At 38.9% G+C, this 19,627-nt stretch overlaps 3 protein-coding genes across 4 annotated transcripts; 1 reads left to right on the top strand and 2 right to left on the bottom strand.

Moving 5' to 3' along the window:
- Positions 1–991: 991 nt before the first annotated feature.
- Positions 992–3,649, top strand: ucp2 (uncoupling protein 2). The gene is made up of 8 exons (XM_071461037.1): positions 992–1,115; positions 1,225–1,377; positions 1,784–1,988; positions 2,191–2,407; positions 2,489–2,686; positions 2,783–2,884; positions 2,983–3,163; positions 3,333–3,649. Exons 3-8 carry the CDS (start codon positions 1,863–1,865, stop codon positions 3,445–3,447), a joined length of 939 nt encoding a protein of 312 aa, XP_071317138.1. The 5' UTR covers positions 992–1,115; positions 1,225–1,377; positions 1,784–1,862; the 3' UTR covers positions 3,448–3,649.
- dnajb13 (DnaJ heat shock protein family (Hsp40) member B13) lies at positions 3,633–7,809 on the bottom strand. Its single transcript, XM_071461036.1, has 8 exons — positions 7,605–7,809; positions 7,377–7,480; positions 6,516–6,677; positions 6,242–6,390; positions 5,935–6,048; positions 4,225–4,338; positions 4,067–4,143; positions 3,633–3,816 (listed from the first exon to the last, which is right to left on the bottom strand). The coding sequence occupies exons 1-8, from the start codon at positions 7,670–7,672 to the stop codon at positions 3,666–3,668; spliced, it is 939 nt and encodes a 312-aa protein (XP_071317137.1). The 5' UTR covers positions 7,673–7,809; the 3' UTR covers positions 3,633–3,665.
- Positions 7,810–9,025: 1,216 nt separating this feature from the next.
- On the bottom strand, positions 9,026–18,099 carry LOC139607680 (ras-related protein Rab-6A). 2 transcript variants are annotated; one of them, XM_071460766.1, is made up of 8 exons: positions 17,732–18,099; positions 15,152–15,210; positions 14,988–15,041; positions 14,219–14,324; positions 13,792–13,903; positions 12,267–12,360; positions 11,507–11,573; positions 9,026–10,637 (listed from the first exon to the last, which is right to left on the bottom strand). In XM_071460766.1, exons 1-8 carry the CDS (start codon positions 17,799–17,801, stop codon positions 10,573–10,575), a joined length of 627 nt encoding a protein of 208 aa, XP_071316867.1. In that variant the 5' UTR covers positions 17,802–18,099; the 3' UTR covers positions 9,026–10,572. The 2 variants fall into 2 exon arrangements, with proteins under 2 accessions (XP_071316867.1, XP_071316866.1); XM_071460765.1 differs by lacking the exon at positions 12,267–12,360 and adding an exon at positions 13,337–13,430 and having other exon boundaries at positions 17,732–18,080.
- Positions 18,100–19,627: the final 1,528 nt, after the last annotated feature.

Raw genomic sequence — 19,627 nt, 5'->3', positions numbered from 1 at the left:
TATTTGCCTATTTTCCATCAAACAACTGGTATGCAGTTTAAACAGGGACATTAAATAGAGGAAAAAAACATGATGTAGTGAAATGGCCTCTGAATAAAGGCAGTTTCTTTATTCGTTTGTCCTGGAATGTATCCAGAGTCACCTGCTCCTGGTGCTGCAGTATCAGACCTGGGTCTGTCAAAGGTATAGAGTTACACAGCCTTCATATAGCTGCACATGTAGGACAACACGTACCCAAGAATTCATTCATGACATTGCAATTCACAAGTATTTCATATGATATGACTATGACTATATGATATGACTATGTACAGGAACAACAGGTCATGGGAAACAACATTTTAACATAAAACTATGGTGAGAAGTTTATGGGTCTGAACATATGGATCTGATTTAGTGTCTGGTGTACTTTGTGTTCTTGTATTTTCAGCATGACTCAGCACTTAGCTCTGCATGCCTGTGCTCTCTGCGGCTCAGGAGGTACAATGGGTCATCCACAAATTGGAAGGATGGTGGTTCAAATCCCAGCTCCTTCAGTCTTGCAATGTGGGCAATATTAAACCCCATTTTTGCTCCTCACTGTGATGTGTGAATGTGGCACGTATTGTATGTGCTTGGAGTAGTCTCTAAGTGTAGAAAAGTGCTACATAAATGCAGTCCATTTAGCAGGTTAGAAAATCCACTTTTCTAATGCAACATTTTATTTTCACAAAATCAACTCTTAATACATTCAGCCTGTCTCATCGATCACAACTTTGGTTTTTTTTAGTGTTTGTTGTGACATTATTTTGAGTCTGGGGAAACATTATAGAGGAAGCTTGAGGAAGACAAAGAGAAAAAGACAAATGCTACCACAGCCTGTTTGCTACACAGACTGGTTAACACTTGGCCCATGGGACCAGGAGGCAGCCCATATAGATACACTGGGGGTGGGGCCCTACCAGCAACACATGGCATGTCGTGATGTAACAGCATCATGGCAGTATTTAAAGAGGCAGTTCTCTTCCCCACACTACTGCATTCTGTCCATTCATCGGCTCAGATTCATTTGGGTACTCTCACTTCAAGATTTTGTGCATTTTACCGGGCAGTTTCACTTCACAAATCAAATCAAGGTACAATCAAATTCTTTAATGTGATTTTTTTTTCTCGGTATATTGGTATTTCTGCCAATAGTTAGTTACATTACTATGTTGTTTTTGAACTTGTTTCTGTTTTCCCCAGGATTTGGAGTATGATTTTAAGGCTCATCGTTTTTGAAAAATCTTCTATGGAAAACCAAGGACACCAATTTATATCTGGGACAAAGTTCAGCCAGAGGGACACCTTTAGAGAATCCTGATCTCTGAAGTTTCTGTCTGAAACACCTGCAGAAAGGTAAGAATTAATAGCCAAAGTTCACAATTCTGATTGGAGGTTTGGAATTGAATGATGAGAGAAATCATTCATTTGTGCCACTGAATTTGCAAGGTCTTTGTTTTTTAGCCCTTGTCCATGCAACCTTTTTCTGTGTGAACAGAATGTACCGAACAGCTGTCTTTCATTTAGCATCAGTAAAACCTCATCTTTAGAATGTCCCTTTTGCTTAATGTTACATAAGTCACCCAGCAGGTATCAGTGCACAGAGTCAGGACATAGAATCAAGTGAAATAAAATAAAATTTAAAAAAAAAAAATCTATTGCATGGCATTAATGATTCTAATGTGCTAACTTTGTAGAGATTCAGTTTCACATGAATTACATCCATCTTTGGATGGGATGTGTTCTGGGTCTATTTTTTCAGATTCTGGAGGAGCTTCTTGCCCTGTCCATGGTAATCAGCCACACTTCAGTCCTTACATTCATCAAAATAATCCTGAAAAATGGTTGGATTTGGACCTGCAGATGTGCCCCCATCAGCAGCTGTGAAGTTTGTAGGAGCAGGAACTGCAGCCTGTATCGCTGACCTGCTCACCTTTCCCCTAGACACAGCCAAAGTGCGACTACAGGTATCATCAAAACATCAAATTACTGCATTGCATGAGTACATACAAATATGTGAATATACTGTAGGTAAAACAAACAGAGTATAGGGCATTTTATGCATTTCTTAGTGCTTAAAAATTGAAGAAGATGCATAATGTGTATTGAAGTCCCCACCCTTTCTTATCTTTAGTTAAATGAGCTTCCATTAACTTTTGTCCTGCACAGATCCAAGGGGAGGCCAAAGCCTCAGCAGCTGCAGGGAAAGGGTCTGTAGTGAAGTATCGAGGAGTATTTGGCACCATCACCACCATGGTGCGTACAGAGGGGCCCAGGAGTCTTTACAGTGGACTGGTCGCAGGACTCCAGAGGCAGATGAGCTTTGCCTCTGTCCGCATTGGTCTCTACGACTCTGTAAAACAGTTCTATACTAAAGGCTCTGACCGTGAGTATTCATGAATGTATTATAATTGGTAGTCCAGTTGAGGGCGTCCTGCACCAATCATCTCCCTCCTGTCTGGTTCAGATGTAGGCATCGGCAGTCGGCTGCTTGCGGGATGTACCACAGGAGCCATGGCAGTTGCTTTTGCTCAGCCCACAGATGTGGTTAAAGTCCGCTTCCAGGCACAAGCCAGGTCCTCTGGGCACGCCAGACGCTACTATAGCACCATTGAAGCTTACAAGACCATTGCTAAGGAGGAAGGCATTCGTGGTCTATGGAAAGGTAGCTTGAGCTTAAGATGGTTCTGTGGGTCTGGAAGGTTATCCTTCAGTTTCTTATGATTAATATTTTTATTACTTATATTACTCTGTCATGCAGGTACAGCTCCAAACATTGCACGCAATGCAATTGTCAACTGCACAGAGCTGGTGACATATGACTTCATCAAGGATACGCTTCTTCAGTCCACTCCCCTGACAGGTAAAAAACAATGGCTGCACCAACATGATCCACTGGCATGAAATAAAACCCAAGTGTTTTCCTCCCTGGAAGAGTAACTTTCCACCTCTCCTGTACAGACAATCTGCCCTGCCACTTTGTGTCAGCCTTTGGTGCAGGGTTATGCACAACAGTGATTGCCTCACCAGTTGATGTGGTCAAGACAAGATACATGAACTCTGCTCTTGGCCAGTACAGCAGTGTCCTCAATTGTGCTGCTGCCATGATGACAAAAGAAGGGCCGCTTGCCTTTTATAAGGGGTAAGCATTGACTGCATGGACATTATTTAAATGGTTAATGAGGATATAAATCAAACATTTATACAAGAGGGTGAGAAGACTAATGACTGTAAACAAAACAGCTATTGATATGAATGGATTGCAATAAATCATATTATTTTTCTGTATTGTTTTTTTTTTTGCTCTTGAGGTTCATGCCATCTTTCTTACGCCTGGGCTCCTGGAACGTGGTGATGTTCGTGACATACGAGCAGTTGAAACGGGCTATGATGGCGACGAATCACAACTGCACAACTATACTGTAATCATTATTGGCTGGCAGAGGGCTGATTTGGTAGCACAAGTCATGTTGTTTACACATTCCTTTACCTTTTGTTGCCTCCTAGTATATTTCAACTCAAAGAATCAAAGTTATACAAATTGTGTTTATACCGATGATGACATAAATGTAATTACAATAATCACTTGTCAAAGTATAACAACACATGTATTAAAATGTGATTAGTATTTATTGCTCTAATGTTTATTTTAAAGCTTGTTTGATCAGATGCTTTCTCTCAGCGGAGAGCTTCTCTGGGAACTGGATGTCAAAAGTAATGATGAGGTTTCCTCTCTGTGAAGGGTCCTGGGACAGCGGCATTCCCTCTCCAGTCACCACTTTTTTGTACATGGGGCTGATATGTTATGACAAACAAATCAGAGACAGGAAACATATCAAAAAACATACCCTTCTAGGAATGTCCCTGTTAAACTGTACTGGTGATACAAAGTGCTTGAATTTCTTATGACAATCTCTCCCTGCTCTGATCTTGATGTTCAAATTATTCATTCAGCTTTTAAAGTATTAGAGATTAATTAATAAAATTACAAAATACAGTATTACACATAAACCTATACATGACCCCAATATAGGAAAGCACTTACTGCACAATGTTATTGATGGGAATATTGAGTAGCCTGCCATCTAGTGTCTCCATATCCACAGAGAAGCCAGTCAAGGCCTGTGGGAGAGGTTTTTTGCTTCAGTGTTTATTCTGCTTGACCCAAATATATAAGTTTGAAATCCTCTTTACATGACTCACCATCTCCAGAGAGATCTTGGCCTTGTAGATCAGGTCATTGTGTTGTCTTACGAACACAGGATGACTCTTCTGTCGCACTATGAACACAATATCTGCAGGGATGCTGTTTGGTCCCTTGAAGTAAAATACACCAGCATAATTAAATTGTAGTTAGGCCCTTTCCCTAAAGGATGGCTTAGTAATAACTTGTTACTATGTATAGTTTGAGAAAGAATAGTTTCATGCACATATTTTCTTTTGACCTGAATTGATAAGATCATATCATACAAAAAGCATATTTGATGACGTTTATATAAGCACCTCTGAGCTACTTGACAAAGATGGGCTCAACTTAGGGTCAAAAAGATTTTGAGCTTGTAAAGTGATACTCGCAAATTTTATCCAGTCTCTTTTTTTTAAAATGTGCACAAACAGATTTTTACAGGTTTATAAAGGTTGATTTACTACAACAAACTTTGTGAACATCTCTTTACATCTCTGAATCTTACTGACCCTAAATTGAGCCCATATTACAGGGGGATCTGCTGAGGCCACCTACTGGTAACAATGAAGCAGATCCAGTGGAAATTAAAACACTTTACAACTGAACAAATAAATACATTTTGAGAATTTCCTTGAAAATATAAATTACTTACCCATTCATGTTAATATTTATCTCATTCTGACATAATAAACCATTTCAAAACTGTCCACCTGTATTCTGTGGTCAACAGTTTGAGCAAGTTTCCAATCATCAGTACCGTCCCAAGCACTTACTATTCCAATGTAATTACAATAGGACTGGTAGAATAACAGTAAAAGCATGAGATTTAAAAATCTAGTATAAAATGATGCATTCAGATAATAAAAAAACTTTCAGTATTAAGCAAGTTACTAATTCCCTTATGATTGATCCAATATTATCCCAAGCATTTGCCTTTCTCCAACAGAGAAGCCTACAAATGTTATTATTGTCACTTTCTTTATGATCATGATAATCCAACATGAATTTGCACAATGTCGCATTATTATAATGTCTTTAAAAATGTATATTCTTCATATACTTCTAACCCAAATCTGTCAGCTTTAGGAATATGTTTTGTGTTTTTCATCCATAAATATACATATTAGCATATTTGTCACTTGCTAGACTTCCTTCTAAAGCTTATAAGAGGTTGGATTATTTACAATAAAATAATATCTCTATGTATGCGGCAGCAGAGAGTTGGGTAAATCAGCACCAGGGACAGCGCCACAAACCAAAAACACACTTTGTTGTGAGAGAGTTTGCATAAAGCAAGGAAATATGGAAACAGTGGGGACTATCATGGAAGCTTTACCTTGTTTTTAGTGCAAATTACTCATCCTAACCTCAATCATAACAACATATGTCAACAAACCATTACAAGTCACATGTTGTCAGCTCTTTTCTGACTGCTCTCACAGAGAAAGATATTGGTGAGAAGGAAGGCCAGTAGCATCAACAGGTAAATATTCTCTTTTCATTGGCACCAGGCTGAGGGCCTATAGGTCTCCTTCAATCTGATTAAAGTCATACTGTTGAAATAACCACATGCAAATAAGTGGTCTAACCGGATTTAAAACACAAACATACTGACTGATGAGCTCACCCTTCGACATATTGCTTCAGATATCAGACTGGTTAAATTGTTAATGAGTTATTACAGCTGTCTTAAATATTTACAGAAAATGATGGTGTGTACCTCTTACCTGATCTCCCTCTTTGGAAAAAATGATCCTTATGCCTTCTTTCCATCCAGGCTTTACATCTATTGACAGGATCTTGTCTCTGATACTCGATGTGAATCCATCCTCATTCATTATCTGTTAAACAATTAAAGCAAAAAGGAATACATGTATTTCACTCAGTGTGGTTTATTTGATGTAAATGTATTTTATGTAAAGTCATTCCAAACCCCTTGAATTGCTGTTGGTCTAACCGATGAATGTTTGAATGATTTGGCCACTGAAAATCTGTGGGATGAGAAAAGATATTCATCTTGTGTACAGTTCTTACCCTGCGAGATATTTTTATCTTTTTTGTGCATCCATGGAAGAGATCATCCAGAGACAAATGAAGGTCTCTCTCTATTGGGGAATCCTGTGTCTTCACCACTCCTGGTTGCAGACCACTGAACTGAAGTGGTACGTCATTTGTATAGAAGTCTAGAAAAACAAACAAACAAACAAAAAAAAAAGAAACTAAATAAAAATAAAGTCTGACTGATGCAGTTGTAATTAAATTTGAAAAAGCACATTCACTGAATGATGTTTGTCTCTGTTTTTCTCACCTGCAAATGGGTTGTCACCTCCGAAAAACTGCCTGAATGTTTTGTCTGGATTTCCATGGTAGTCATATTTAGATGACCAAGCCCCACCGCTGCCAAACTCAGGTGGGATACCACCTTTTAGTCCCTCCTCACCAAACTTGTCATAGGTTGCCTTTTTTCGAGCTATGAGAAAGAAAATAGATATTCATATAGACTCAAACTGCCAGTCTGCAACTGCTGTTTAAATACTGTTACGAGAGTAAAATGCTACTGATATTATGGTAAAAGGTGGATAATGTTATAGATTTACATAACTGCCCTGAACACTGTTAGTGTAATCTACAGTAGCTTTGATTATACAGACTTTGGTGAGAGTTAATCACATATTAATACAACAAGCTTTCCTACCAGCACTTTCCATCCCAATTTCAGCTGTAAATACATGATACATTAAGTAAAATGTTTTGTATTAATAATAATTTGTTCATATTGAGACATATGAGCAGATTCTCTGACATTAATTAGAAATAAATAAGCTGAAAATAAAATATCATACAGACAACATTACTCCCACTTTTATTTGATTATTGGTAATATTTCGACTATTTTTTTTTTATTGTGTTTTATTCTATTTTAGTGTGTTCCTTCTTGCCACAACAATATCTTTTCAACATGAATACTTCAGGTTGCACAGAAGTACACATGTTGCAAACAACCGGTCTACATCAGAAAGCACAGTCGCCCCGTAACACCAGAATTTGAGTTGTTATTATTAAGGTAAAATATACAGTATGGCCTACGTGATGGGTTGCACTAGTGTAATGAATGATCTACAGTATTCATGGCAGGACCAACTCCAGCTTCCCTGTTCTAGATACTCACGGTCGCTCAAAACATCGTAGGCCTCACCCAGCTGACTGAACTTCTCGGTGCTTCCAGGTTCTCTGTTTCTGCTCGGGTGAAACTTCAGAGCAAGGCGTCGATATCTGGGAAAACAGAAGAGGAAAAACAGTGACAACAAACACAAAACTGCTATCAAACATTTGTGAGTGGCTTCAAGTTTGAACGCCTTGTAAGAAACTTAACGGTTGGTAGTTTAACAAGACCTACGCCCTTTTGACATCTGCGTCTGTTGCATTTCTGTTTATTTCCAGCGTCTCGTAGTAATCGTTACCCATTGTGGAATTAAATGCGTAAAACTAATTTAAAAATCAGATGAAAGCTTAGTGACACAGCCCGCCTTGACAAAATTAGCTAAAAACACAGAGCAGCAGTTGTTTAGCTTGGTTTCCAGGGTAACACCTGCTTGCGAAAATCTCGCGGGACTTGCAACCAATCGCGGACAGGGAATGAGAGCAGAGACCATGTATTATTAGATTAATGTAGTTTATTATTATATTATATATGAATATATATTATATATTATTATTTATTAATTAGTCTTTGCCGTGGATGTATTAGATTAATACACCCACGGCAAAGACTGACAAAAGATTTGATTCCTGTGGTTCCACGTTTTGCACTAAGGTACATGACATACAAAGTTTGACTATTTGATAGACAGCTGTACCACTTTCGTGCGAATGTGCGGATCCCTCCTGCCCTCTACGTGATGTACCCTGTTACTGCAGTTAAAGGTGATCTGATTAAGTACAGTTCAGCATATTTAGGAATATGCACCATGTGAGCTGAAAATAAACTCGTTGCAATGCTACAGCCATTACTTTGAGACAGGGCCCCTCCAAAAGACAGGACCACAAGATTAAGAAATGACGCAGAACCCCAAATAGTTGATATTTTTACCCCAATGTTGCTAGTCCATATTGCAATTATTGAACCTAATTGCAACTATTGACATGAAGTGAACATTTTTAGGGCCCTTTGTGTCTGAGGCAGTTTAGCAGTAGTAATAATAATAATAATAATAATAATAGCAATAATAGGTTCATACAGGTGAATATGACTCCTCTAGTTTCCTTTCATATGAATACTTGTGCCCCACCAGACCATAGACACTCAGGCATGAACAATGACTAGATTCCATTTAGGTGTACCAGTTCAAGGGCCCTGGTATTATGAATGCTGTTTCAGTGGCATGGCATATTTTAGAGCCATCATTTCTGCCATTAGTTTCACCTGTGCTTTTCCTGCAATAACAAGTCAAAATGTCTGCTGTGAAAATAGCCTATTAATCCAGCTCCAGCACATTGCACCTGCAGGAGAGATAACTAGGCTGATTATTGTCCTTCATTCAGTCACATGACTGAGCATCGTTCTGCTCCATGACCACAATACTTTTCAAGCCTTGCTTTTAATAATACAGTAAGTCTTAGAGTTGTTCTGTTCCTGTGGTTTTTACACACTGCTGCAGTGCTGAGACACAGGCTGAAAACTTAAAGGAAACAGATTAAGATCTCAGCAGTACTCAAGAGTATGTTATCTTTGATTTATGATTTAAATAAAATAAAAAATGTTTAAAAAGCCATTCAAATCACTAAAACAACATCTTACAGCTGTCAATAAGACATCAATTTCAGCAGCGGTGACAAGTGTTTTTTATTTTCATTTAAAACCATTCCAGACAGAAACGTTAAGGACTACTTTGCTATACAAATCAGACTCTCATCCATAAGTTCTCCTCCAAAATTGCACAGTTTTATCAGTATGATCAAATTTCCGTTTAGAGGTGGCGGAGGGAACAGCAGACACTCTCTACTGATTCTGTTAAACGTGGTCCAGGTGGATGCATATTTTATTAGTGATTCAGGACTCATACCAAAAGTGAATATTAACAGCCATAAAAAAAGAAACATGAATCCAACAGAAATAAATATTACAAGTCATTGTGGATTAAATACACATGTAGAATAATCACTAACAAAAGATCAATGCCAAAAAATAAAAACAAGCAAAAGAAAACTTCTTTAAATTGTTCATAAAACATCATACCAAACTTAACTAGATAAACCCAAAGCCAAGGAAGCCCTCTATAATTAAACTCCAAAAGGCATATATCTCCATATCTAATGTTTATGGTGGGTTCCATGATTATGACTCTTAATATATGAGAAAATCTTCCCCAAACACTATTATCAAAGAAATAGTTTAAATCTATGATAGATGTAGTCTTTAGAAAAAAAAAAGATCTATCCAAATAAAAAGGTAATAGAAAATGGAAGCCAGGGTAAAAACAACCCATCACACAGGAACAAGTGTGGGAGAAGAGGAAGGACGGTAATGTGGATAGTGTAATGGTAGTGTTGCTCTTGTATAAGGTGTCGTGTTTGTGCTGGTTTGTGACTGTGTGGTTTCAATGTGTCAACTTGTCATATCATGCTGGTACATGTTGGGAGAACTGTGACTCTGCTGGTACAGGCGCCTCAAAGCACAAACTCATCTTAACATAAACTCATGGCTGCCACCTCCAAATTCAGCTGCATCACATGTGTACAGTATACTTGTCGACATTGAGATCTCCCAAATATGTTATTGATTTACTTTAACACAACCTTTTCCACAAATTACTCAAGACAGGCAACAGAAAGAACAGTTTGTTGATTACACAATTGATGAATTAATCTTTGCCAATCAGTTGCAACAGCAAAAATTATGTTAACAAATGCACACAGCATCCACATTGTGCTTATTAAGCTTAAAGCAATATTAAACTTTTAAAGAATATTCTCACTCTTAAACACATACTTTGAGTTGATATCTTTAACACACACATTCTTTCCGTTTGGTTCAAAAACTCATCTTTCGACACAAACTACAGCAATGTGCCACCATCTTTGTCTGAAATGACAGACTACAGGAGCTCAGTAAAGAAGTCTGAGCTCCAACTGTGTAAACTGTTTCAATACATGTGTTACAGCGCAAATATTCAATTGATTTATGACTTTCAGAGCATCCTGATGAGAAAGCAAGGTTTCCACAATAGCGAAGGTAACGGATATAGTGTTCTCTTTCAAGATGGGGCACAGAGGCAGGTGTAGTGAAGGGTACAGATACAGAAAAAACGGACTGGGTTGGAGAAAAAGCCAGTAAAAGTAATATTTAGCCATGGCATAGGCCGGCATTAGCAGGAACAGCCTCCTTCACTGACAGGTTGCTCTGGTGGCTTCTCCAGCTTAATGTCAATCACTGAAGGGTTTAGGAGTTAAGGAACATCACAGAATGAGAAAAACACAACTCCAAAATGTTCATGAGAGGTTGTTACCGTGAATAAAAAAAACTAAATAAAAATAGAAAGTAAAAGACTGTCTGTGATAAGATCTGGCACACTAGGTCTGAAACATCACCTTATGGAATTAAGTCTGCGCTCCATCACCATCAGAGTGCTCCTGCCCTCTCTGTATTTTAAGTATTTTTGCTTGTTCGCTGACTACGATTATTTAGGAGTCTTGTGCAGCTGAGCACACCTCCCTACAGTTTCAAGTGCATTAGCTATACAATACATACATAACTCTTATTTGAGAGATTGATTGCTCAAAAACATTACATTAAGGCTGGGTATTAGGGTTGGAATTTCTTTCAGCACCATTGTCAGTGTGATAAACAGATTTTTATTTAAAAAAAGAAAAATTAAAGAGAAACCCCCAAGAGAACATTGTTTAATTTTTTTTTTTTTTTTTTAATTTGGATTTTAATCAGGAACCAAAGAATAATGTGATACATTATGGTGAGATCAAAAAAGTGTTTCAATACCCAGCCCTACATGACATCCATTTCACCATCATCACCCAAGTCTGGACAGATTAAAGGAATAGTATAATTAGTTAAATAAAAAATAAATATCAACTACAGGCTGTTGGCTCAACAGCTGAGCAGGCTTATGTTGCAAGAATAGTCTAAATCTAAATAATTTAAAAGTACACATGGGTTAAACCATAATAGCAAAGTGCCACAGCACTGTACCAGATTTTCCAGATCTGTATGACAGGACATAAGAACAAGAAGACCTCCTGACTCCCATCTGTCATGACAGACACAAACATGTACACAAAGGATACTGTCCTCTCTACTCTTGTCCTGTGTGGTGTCCATGCCAGGGAGGGCGGCTGCCACACGACGGAAAAGCTGGATGGAAAGAGAACCAGATGTATTCTGTCAGACAAGGAAATATACTCACAGCATGACCAAAGCACAAGATCCAATCAAGATGGCGTGCTGTGTATATTCCCTTCACATGAATAAGCACAAGGACCACTTGAAGCTCATACAGAGGAAGACCCCCTAACAGAGCTTTACAAAATTTGATTTGAATTATGGAGCATGTGTTTGAATTACTGTGAGGCCATATTTCCGCACTGCAGAAAAGAGGATTGTGCCTTACTGAGACCTTCTGTTGACAGAGCTTGGAGGCTTTAAAGTGATCGATGGATTCAAATGAATTATAAGAAAAGTGTGTTGAATGTATGATGATGCTAAACATGCCCACCCCCCACTAAACAGCATCATGTAGAACTAGTCTTGATTACATGCAGATTTCACAGCAACAAAATACTGTTACTGTGCTCATCAGTGGAGTGGGGAGTATTGGTTTGCAAACCCTGACCCACCTCCAGGGCTGTCTGAAGGTTGGCCAATGCAAATCATTACTTGTAGCAGGTGGGAGAGAGCTTGGAAAAACAAATCCACACATCTCACATGTAACCAGAAGCCAATGTTTAAAGCACACCTTTATGCATGCATGCGTGTGTGAAAGATAAGCCAATCAGAAGAGAGCATGAGAACTATGAACACACACACGAAAAGGTGCACACGCTCTACCTGTTTGACATTGTAGCCTGTCTTTGCACTTGTTTCAATAAACAGAACATTCATCTCTTTCGCTCTCTGTTCTCCCTCCTCTGTGGTTATCTGTCTGTGATGAGCCACGAGTCACCGTTCATGACACACAAACACCCACAGGGACACGCACATACCGCCACAGACATCGACAAGAAGACAAAAGGGAAAAAATACAAACTGTGATTACATTGAAGGGGATTAATAAGTCGTGCCCCTTCCTGCTGCTACTGTCACCTTTGCTCAAGACCAAAAGTTTCCTAATAGACCTTCTGGCTGTTCATTGTGTCAGCTGAGTTCCACAACAGGAAGAGAAGGCTTAAAGTAATAGTTGGACATTTTGCAGAGAGTGAGATTTGACAACTGCTACCACTCTCATGTGTATAGTAAATAAATAGCTGTAACCCGCCAGCTTGTTACCTTAGTTTAGCATTAAGACTGGAAACAAGGGCAAACAGCTAGCCTGGTTCTGTCCAATGTTGACAAAATCTGCATACCATCACCTCTTGTGCTCACAAAGTAACATGCTAATTATGTATTTGTTTAAACCCAAAGTGTAAAAACGTCAATTGCCCTTTTTTCAGGTTATGCACCGGATTACATCTGGCCCTAAACCAGTTCCCAGGCCACCAGTGGAGACTCCAGTAAGTTACTGGTCCCAGGCAAGTTGAGTTTTAGTAAAGTTAAAGTTGGCTTTACTGCTGGTACGTTTATTTTCTTTCCATCTTTCGACAGGGGTTAGATGTTTAATCCTTTTTCCAGTTCCCATGTTAAGCTAAGCAGCTGCTGGTTCTAGCTGCTTATTTATGGTACAGTTGCTAGATTGTCAGCAAGAAAAAAAACCCTATTTTAAAAAACATTGAACCATTCCTTTAGAAATATGGACAGAAAATAGAATCACCTTAAGGTCCATTTGCTGGAACTGCTACTAAATGTACAAAATGCCTATTTGAGAGCTCTATATCTGATTTTGACAGGCGACCTTTGGAGATAAAGCCCAGGCAGCAGCATTTGCAGCAGGACTACAGAGCACGACTCACAAACACTCTTACCTGCTTTACGTTGTAGCCCGCTTTCGCACTAGTCTCAATAAACATTACATTTAGTTCTTTGGCTTTCCGCTCACCCTCTTCAATAGATACTTGCCTGTGGTAGATAAGGGGGTTAAAAGACGTACAGCCCAATACAATGCAGCATTAAAAATGCAGTGGTTCACACAGTATTTCAGATCTAATATTATTACATATCACTGCTGACAATTATCGATTTACTTATAAGCTTGATCAGTTAAAGAGCAAATAATCAATATCTAAAGTTGGACATCTAGTATGAAATCAAATAGTCAGAGCTTTGACATCCTCGAAGAGCAGAGATGATAACTTGCTGTGTTTGTGTGCTGCCTCAGGAATGGCTGAGGAAGTCAGTATTGACAGGCCAGCAGTAACGATCTATGGCTTCATTAGTATGCCCGTTTGCACAGAGGCAGGAAGAGGGAAGAACAGATTACCTTTTGTCTGCAAGGTCTGTCTTGTTTCCCACCAACATGATGATGACATCACTTCCTCTCTCCGTTCTCACATCATCAATCCATTTCGTGGTTTGCTGGAAGGAATTGACATCTGAAAGAAAGACGATGGAGAGACAGGCAGCAGAGCATCAGTAGAGACAAAAAGCTGCAGCTGTGAAGGCGGATGAGTTTGTGACAGGAAGACCATAAGGAAGTACCACAAGTTGTATACTTGGTCCCCAAGTCTGATGTATAAATGTGGAAATGCAGGATTTTGTAAATGCAAAGTTTGTTTGTCACATGATACAACAAACTTTTTTATTAGTTAGTATTTAAGTGGATCTAAACAGAAACCCATTTGTTTCTGAACATTAAAAGCACAATACACATAATGGAGGACAGGTAGGTGCACAGGTAGTCCACCTACTTGTTATGTCGTACACTACAACAGCAGCAGCAGAGTCTCTGATGTAACTCGGGATGAGGCTACGAAATCGCTCTTGCCCTGCCGTGTCCCACAACTGCAACCTGATCTGTGGGGCAGGAAGGGGAGAAGGATGGGAGAAATAAAAGTAGAGAGAAAGAAAATAACAGAAGGGATGAAAACAAAACAAGAAAAACCGAGGTCAGAAATGAGGTAAGTTATGGTGACAAAAAGCAAATTAAAAGGAAACCAAATGAAGTCAGATGAATGGTAAAAGACAGAGAGAGGCCAGAGAGAGCGTAGTGCATGCAGGTAGTGAATGACCACCAGAAAGAGCAAGCTGTCTGGGCTCGTGGGGAGAAATAATCACCCTTCACTTGTCATCAACCCTCCTCTTTTGATCAAGTAAGGTGTTTAATTTCAAAACAGGAATGGAGAGAAGAGATGGAGGGGTAGGAAGGAGAGGAAGAAAACTTGTGTTGAGGGAGGAAAGAAACAGATAAGGGGAGGACGGTCCAGGGAGTACGCCATCCAGCTCACACTAGAAAGGCAGTGTGTGTTTGCTAGAAAGAACAAAACTAAACTGTTAAAAAAACAAACAAACAAACAAACAAAAAAACATGTTAGAAATCAGTATGTGAGTGTCCCTTGACATTCCTAACACCAAAGACTTAGAGTCACTTGAAGAATTTCCCCAATCTGAACAAAGGTCAGCATAACCAGCAACAAAGTGGATCAATTTAACAGTTTTAGTGATGAAAATAAAACTTACTGTTCTGTCTTCAAGGTACATCGTTTTCGACAGGAAATCTATTCCTATTGTGGCCTGAAAGTAGGTAAGAAATATGTAAATATTCATAGCCATCTTCAGTCAACGCTACTAATAATATTAGGATAATGAATGGTGATTCAAACAGGTGGAGGTGTTCGTCTCACCTGATAAGTGTTGTCGAAGCTGTCATACATGAACCTGGTGATTAGCGAAGTCTTTCCCACTGAAAAACAATCAAAAACAATGGTGCATCTGCAATGATCCCACTTCCACTTCAGTTCTGTATATTAATCAGTTCTTATTCAAAATAACCGAATAGAGTGTTGCTATCAGATTAAAACAGTGATTGTTCATCAAAATTCATCTTTTGATTCTATTCTATATCTGTAAAAAAAAAAAAATGGGATCGGGAGATTAATTGTTTAGTCAATAAAATTTAGGAAAATGGTGAAAACTGCCTTTTATAATCTCTCAGACGCCCACACAGAAAATTTCATGCTCTGAAAGGCTGGAACCAGTGATTGTTTGGCTGCATGACTGAGAAACAATTGTATTCAATTATCAAATATGTTTCCAATTTATTTTCTGTCGAACAACAATGGGGGCTAAATAAAACCACTGACTGCAATAAATGAACAATTGTGAGAAATTAAAAGGTTTCTTACTATTTATAAGCAAGACATTATTCTCAGCTTGTCGTGATGAAACATAAGTACATTTGTTCAAATTCAAAGTAACTGCTGTGGTCAAACTTTGCTGATATTATGAAATCTTTGCAAATGAAGGAATAAAGGAATGGATTATGAGCCACACATGAAGAGCCCTTTTAATGGACTGCGGCTGACAGCAGCATGTCAAGCAACTCCTACTCCCTCCTGAAAACTCTTATCCATCAATGGGTGTGGTGCACAGTCATTTTAAGTATTTGACGAGAAGTTTGAGGGTTGAGGAATGAAGAGGGATGGGAAGGGTTGGGAATCAGGCTCCCCATTTAATTCCCTTCTAAAATGTTTTGCCTTACTGCGTCCAACCCAGCTTTGAAGGTTTTGGATCTTCCATATCTATGCTTTGAACCTATTACATCATTTACCACTTTCTCTAAACATGGCAACTGTATACTGGTTCAAAAAATTTCTTTTGACCTTGCGAATATTTACTAGTAAAACATTATTTTGAGTGCATCAATAGCAAGCGAGACATTCATAGAGTTGCTTTGAGTACCCAGAAAGGGCTCCCCCACCTCGGACTGTTTTACTGAGCTCGAGTTACATTATCAGTTACACTGTGCATCAAGTGATGATGACATGGCCAAAGCCAACACTGCTGTTTACAAGGCTACAAGGAACCACAGCTGATCACAGCCTTTTGGTCTTATCTTGATGTGAGCAGAGAGTCACATGACTAGACATGATACCTGTGGAAAAATAGTTACTGTCAAATTATATCCTGTTTCTTCTCTTGTGATCCGCTAATCACATCAGCTGGATCAGTATTGGTGCCGATACTGAGCTTATTATGCAGACTGGTTACTATCAAACCAGAAGAATCAATTTAAGCGTAGTTTCTTTATGAAGGTCACACACTTCTATCACAGATTAATTCTACTATTAGATCTATTACTCATGTCACAGTGAGTCACTAACTGTTTTTAGCACCAAAGCAAAGCCTAAGATCGTGTTGCCATTCACAAAAAATGACTCCAATGAGTTCCATGCAACTAGGTACTCCCATTTTTAATGGGATGAAGAGATAGTTATGAGTACTACATATTAGTACTTCTTATCAGCATTTACCCTATCCCTGAAACATCAGAATCAGTACTGGGAGAGAAAAAGTTTCTTTTTCACCCCAGGTCTACATAAAGTCCCAGATTCACCTTTCACTCATGCTTTGAGTTAGCATGCTAAACACACAGCTGTGGAAACAGTGGGAAACCGTGGAAGCACTGTATTGGACTATATAATCAATGACCCCACCACCTTTGCCTTTGAAAACTAGGCAACCCACCCCCCCCCCCCCCCCCCCCCCCATTTCCAGCACAAGTACACCCTGTGTGGAGTTTGGATGGAGAAGGGGGAAATGAGTAGGGGGAGTGCAGGAATGCCACTGGGCAGGTTAGGTAATTGGGATGCATAACATCTGAGCAGAAATGCCCCCCCCCCCCCCCCCCCGGGCCCTAGGGTAGACACACTGATTGGATCTGTGTAGTTGCTGAGATTGTTTTTTGAGGACTTTAACCGAGATTGACAGCATTTTTATGAATACCCCAGCAAATACAGTAACTAAGCAAATAACTGCTGTAATGCAACTGCAATCTAATCTTTAGGAAATGTAATTAATACTATTAAACTAAAAGCACTTTTAATTTATTTACCAATCTGTTTCTCAATGTAAGTGGCACCTGTAACTTTCTACTAGCTGCTGCTGCCGTCGTTAACGCTGTTACCACTGCTCGCCACTCAAGTTAGCTCACAGAGGAAGAAGTCAGTTTCCACAAAGATTACTTATTGAGGAGAAAAGACATTTACATTTCTCTGTATTCAGCTCGGACAAGCAGTTGGTAACAAGTTACGGTGTCGCAATGCTTCGACTGTGCCAAGTTTAACGTTACGTAGCTAGTGTTAGCTAGCTAACGTTAATGTTAATCACTCGACCAACCCGTCAAACTCTAGTGTTAGCTACATCTTTCCAGAGCATAATTCATAGTCGACATCCGACAAACTTGTAGCGTAAGTTTCACTTACCACTCTGTTCCCCGAGAAAGACCAATTTAAACTTTCTTAAAGGGTTTCCGAAGTCTCCGGCCGAAGACATGACTGTATGAAACAAGCCCTGGCGTTACTTTTCGGGAGCTCCCCAGCTAGCCAGCTAATGCTAGCTAACCAGTTGTTGTCAGATATGAAAGGTCCGGGCTCCGTAACGCTTTACCGGTTTACCGACCCTCTACACAGACCAGCTGGCGAGGCTTCGTGCTCTGAAATCGCCCCTTTTAAGCTTCAAGGCACTTCTGGATAACTCACTAGCTACCGCTGCCAAGTTAGCATTACTGCCAGTTCTCCGACACGTCTGGCCCACTATCAGCTAGCCTCCCCCAGGCCACTCTTCTTCACACACCCCATTCACACAGGCATGTCGATATGCTGCCCTCTGCCGCTGGCGGGCCGTGGACTGGACCACGAGAACCATTGTGTGGTAGACACGTGTTGTATCTTTATGAACCCACAGGAGGGCGTAATCACCCCACCGCCATATCTCACCTGCTAAGCAACTTTTATTAATCTCATTTAGTTGTCCAGAGAGGCCTGAAAGTGTCCTGTACTCACACTGAGATTATATTCCTATCTATCTATCTATCTATCTATCTATCTATCTATCTATCTATCTATCTATCTATCTATCTATCTATCTATCTATCTATCTATCTAATTTACTTTATGTATATGTTTTATATTATTTTTTATGAAATCCCTCCATATTATAGTACTTCTCTGTGTCTGTCTGTGTAACTCTTATATAAATATTCTATATAGCTAATACTTAGACAGGAATGCTTAAGCTCGCCACACCCATCCCTGACAGTATTAGGGCGCTTTGTTGATGTTGAAAGAATCACACCTCTCTTTGTTCAGTGCTTTCTATTTTGAGACATCAGAGTCATGTCTTATATTTGTTATATTTATGCCAGGTTTCTCCAGAAACCTTAAAACACCCAGCCAACTGGCGTTAATTATCTCTGTGAATAAAAATTAAAATCACAGTTATGGGTAGCAGTATGTAGGTGTCAAAGTGAAAATCTAACTTGTTAGTTTCTGTTGTGTCAGACACTGTTTAAAATTGGTATCATGCTGTAATGTTTACAAGACCTGTTTGATTACTCTTGACCTGTAGCTCATCGGACAGCTGCTGTCCAGACTGTTGAAGCCCTGCAGCAACATACAGTTGATTTGATTTACTTACTTCACCCAAACACAGACTAAGAAATTAAATTGCAGGTATGATGAGTTTCATGAGATAATTATATTGTCTGTGTTTATGGTCAATACATTATTACTGTAATTAATTTTACAGATTACTGATTACCTTTTAAATAGAATTCAGTATGGTATTTTATTAAAACTTTTAAATAAACCATGTCTCAGAAAAATCAACTGGCCTTAGTTTCATAAAATGAAGCCTGAAACACAAATTACTGTGATATTAGCCATTTAGACATTTGCAGTGATGAATCACCTATGACCAAAAGAGTTTCAAATGTCTCATTTTATTACAACAATGAAAAGTTCATGAAAATACATTTTGATTTCATTAATTTTCATTAAAATTTTCATAAAGCAGATCGACTTTGCTCAGTACACTGCTTCCCAAAGACAGAAAATCTAAAATAATTAATAAACAGACCATGAGAGACACAGCTTACATGTTTATAAAATTTTGCATGACTCCTATATTTGTTTCAATGTTTCTTCAGCTCAAGACAGAAATAATCCACTATGAGTTGAAAGTTGGGATCTGTCTGAGGTACTGAGAAAGCTGGGGTCTGCTCTTTCTATCTGCATTCATTTGAATACTAAACCATGACCCATCATAATCATACTCACATTTATTAATAATCGCATGTGATTTCCATATTTCATCAAGTG

This window comes from Trachinotus anak, unplaced genomic scaffold (genome assembly GCF_046630095.1).
Source record: "Trachinotus anak isolate AG129_WGS33_773 ecotype Australia unplaced genomic scaffold, CSIRO_AGI_Tana_v1 ptg000024l, whole genome shotgun sequence".
Taxonomy (NCBI): domain Eukaryota; kingdom Metazoa; phylum Chordata; class Actinopteri; order Carangiformes; family Carangidae; genus Trachinotus; species Trachinotus anak.
Note: the sequence above shows the minus strand (reverse complement) of the source record. Positions and strands in the feature narration are given on the sequence as shown.

What these genes read in the sequence shown, in the direction of transcription:
- ucp2 (XM_071461037.1), top strand. Translation starts at nt 1,863, where the DNA reads ATGGTTGGATTTGGACCTGCAGATGTGCCCCCATCAGCAGCTGTGAAG. An exon ending in CTATACTAAAGGCTCTGACC is followed by an intron (nt 2,408 to 2,488) that starts GTGAGTATTCAT and finishes TGTCTGGTTCAG; the next exon opens with ATGTAGGCATCGGCAGTCGG. An exon ending in TCAGTCCACTCCCCTGACAG is followed by an intron (nt 2,885 to 2,982) that starts GTAAAAAACAAT and finishes TCTCCTGTACAG; the next exon opens with ACAATCTGCCCTGCCACTTT.
- dnajb13 (XM_071461036.1), bottom strand. Translation starts at nt 7,672, where the DNA reads ATGGGTAACGATTACTACGAGACGCTGGAAATAAACAGAAATGCAACA. An exon ending in GACGCAGATGTCAAAAGGGC is followed by an intron (nt 7,481 to 7,604) that starts GTAGGTCTTGTT and finishes CTGTTTTCCCAG; the next exon opens with ATATCGACGCCTTGCTCTGA. An exon ending in AGATAAAAATATCTCGCAGG is followed by an intron (nt 6,049 to 6,241) that starts GTAAGAACTGTA and finishes ATTGTTTAACAG; the next exon opens with ATAATGAATGAGGATGGATT.
- LOC139607680 (XM_071460766.1), bottom strand. Translation starts at nt 17,801, where the DNA reads ATGTCTTCGGCCGGAGACTTCGGAAACCCTTTAAGAAAGTTTAAATTG. An exon ending in TGTACCTTGAAGACAGAACA is followed by an intron (nt 14,325 to 14,987) that starts GTAAGTTTTATT and finishes CCTGCCCCACAG; the next exon opens with ATCAGGTTGCAGTTGTGGGA. An exon ending in ACAGACCTTGCAGACAAAAG is followed by an intron (nt 12,361 to 13,791) that starts GTAATCTGTTCT and finishes GGCTCATCACAG; the next exon opens with ACAGATAACCACAGAGGAGG.